The sequence below is a fragment of the Priapulus caudatus genome, unplaced genomic scaffold (assembly GCF_000485595.1).
Source record: "Priapulus caudatus unplaced genomic scaffold, Priapulus_caudatus-5.0.1 Scaffold227, whole genome shotgun sequence".
Classification (NCBI taxonomy): Eukaryota; Metazoa; Priapulida; class Priapulimorpha; order Priapulimorphida; family Priapulidae; genus Priapulus; species Priapulus caudatus.
Window position 1 is genome coordinate 236,677 of NW_014577288.1, and position 1,141 is coordinate 237,817.

General features: G+C 41.4%; 1 protein-coding gene across 1 annotated transcript in view; it reads left to right on the forward strand.

The window, feature by feature from the left end:
• Positions 1–804: 804 nt before the first annotated feature.
• The window catches only part of LOC106807645, a 24,650-nt gene continuing 24,313 nt past the window's right edge, over positions 805–1,141 (forward strand). The window contains exon 1 of the mRNA XM_014810056.1: positions 805–828. Coding sequence (XP_014665542.1) covers positions 805–828 — 24 coding nt within the window. The remainder of the gene's footprint in view (positions 829–1,141) is intronic.

Consider the following 1,141-nt stretch of genomic DNA (forward strand, 5'->3'; position numbering starts at 1 on the left):
TCTCACACCTGTTCTATTACACCAATATATGCAAAACACATAAATCTCACACCTGTACTATATTACACCAATATATGCGAAACACATAAATCTCACACCTGTACTATATTACACCAATATATGCAAAACACATCATTCTCACCTGTTCTATATACCTATGCAGCATACCTGTACAATACGACAGTATACCTATAGAATATACGTGTATAAATATTCAATATACCTGAATATATCAGTACAATATACCGGTATATCTATGCAATACGCATTTACAATATATCTGTGCAAAATACCAGTACAATATACCTCTACAATATGCTGTAATATTCCTACACCGTGTACCACGCCGTACACATTTACAGTGTACCATTACTCCACTGCACACGTGTATATATTTCACCTGCACAATACAACTTTATCTGAATCCCAGCACACGTGTGTGCGTCACTGTGCCATCAAACTATCTTTTATTGTTGTGGATTGTATCAAATATATTGTGATCGGCTAGATTCAGGTGGTTGCCTGCTGGCAATAGGATTATAATCTCTCTATATTAATCTATATAGTAAAACTTTTCTATAAGTATTATCTAGTAGTACTACTATTCTATACTATATTTTAATCATTAATTAATTATATTAGTAATTATCACATTACTATAATTCGGTTCTTCATATCGGTTTCTAGGTGTCGAAAAATTATCCGTGCCTGGACGAATTACTCGCCGCGCCACCACCGGTTACCACCACTTTATCTGCCAACTTGCTACGAATAAAGAAGGCGAGATACGAGCTGGGATACCTGATGAACGGAGGTGACTATCGATCTGTGCTTTGCCCTGCAGGAAATCCTTCCCTCCACCCCAGCCCCCTCCTCCATCACCTTAATTCATCCTCCGCGCTATCCCCTCAACCTATCCTTCTCTCCACCCCAGCCCCCTCCTCCATCACCTTAATTCATCCTCCACGCTATCCCCTCAACCTATCCTTCCCTCCACCCCAGCCCCTTCCTTCATCACCTTAATTCATCCCCCGCGCTATCCCCTCAACCTATCCTTCCCTCTACCTCAGCCCCTTCCTCTATCACCTTAATTCATCCTCCGCGCTATCCCCTCAACCTATCCTTCCCTCTACCTCAGCCC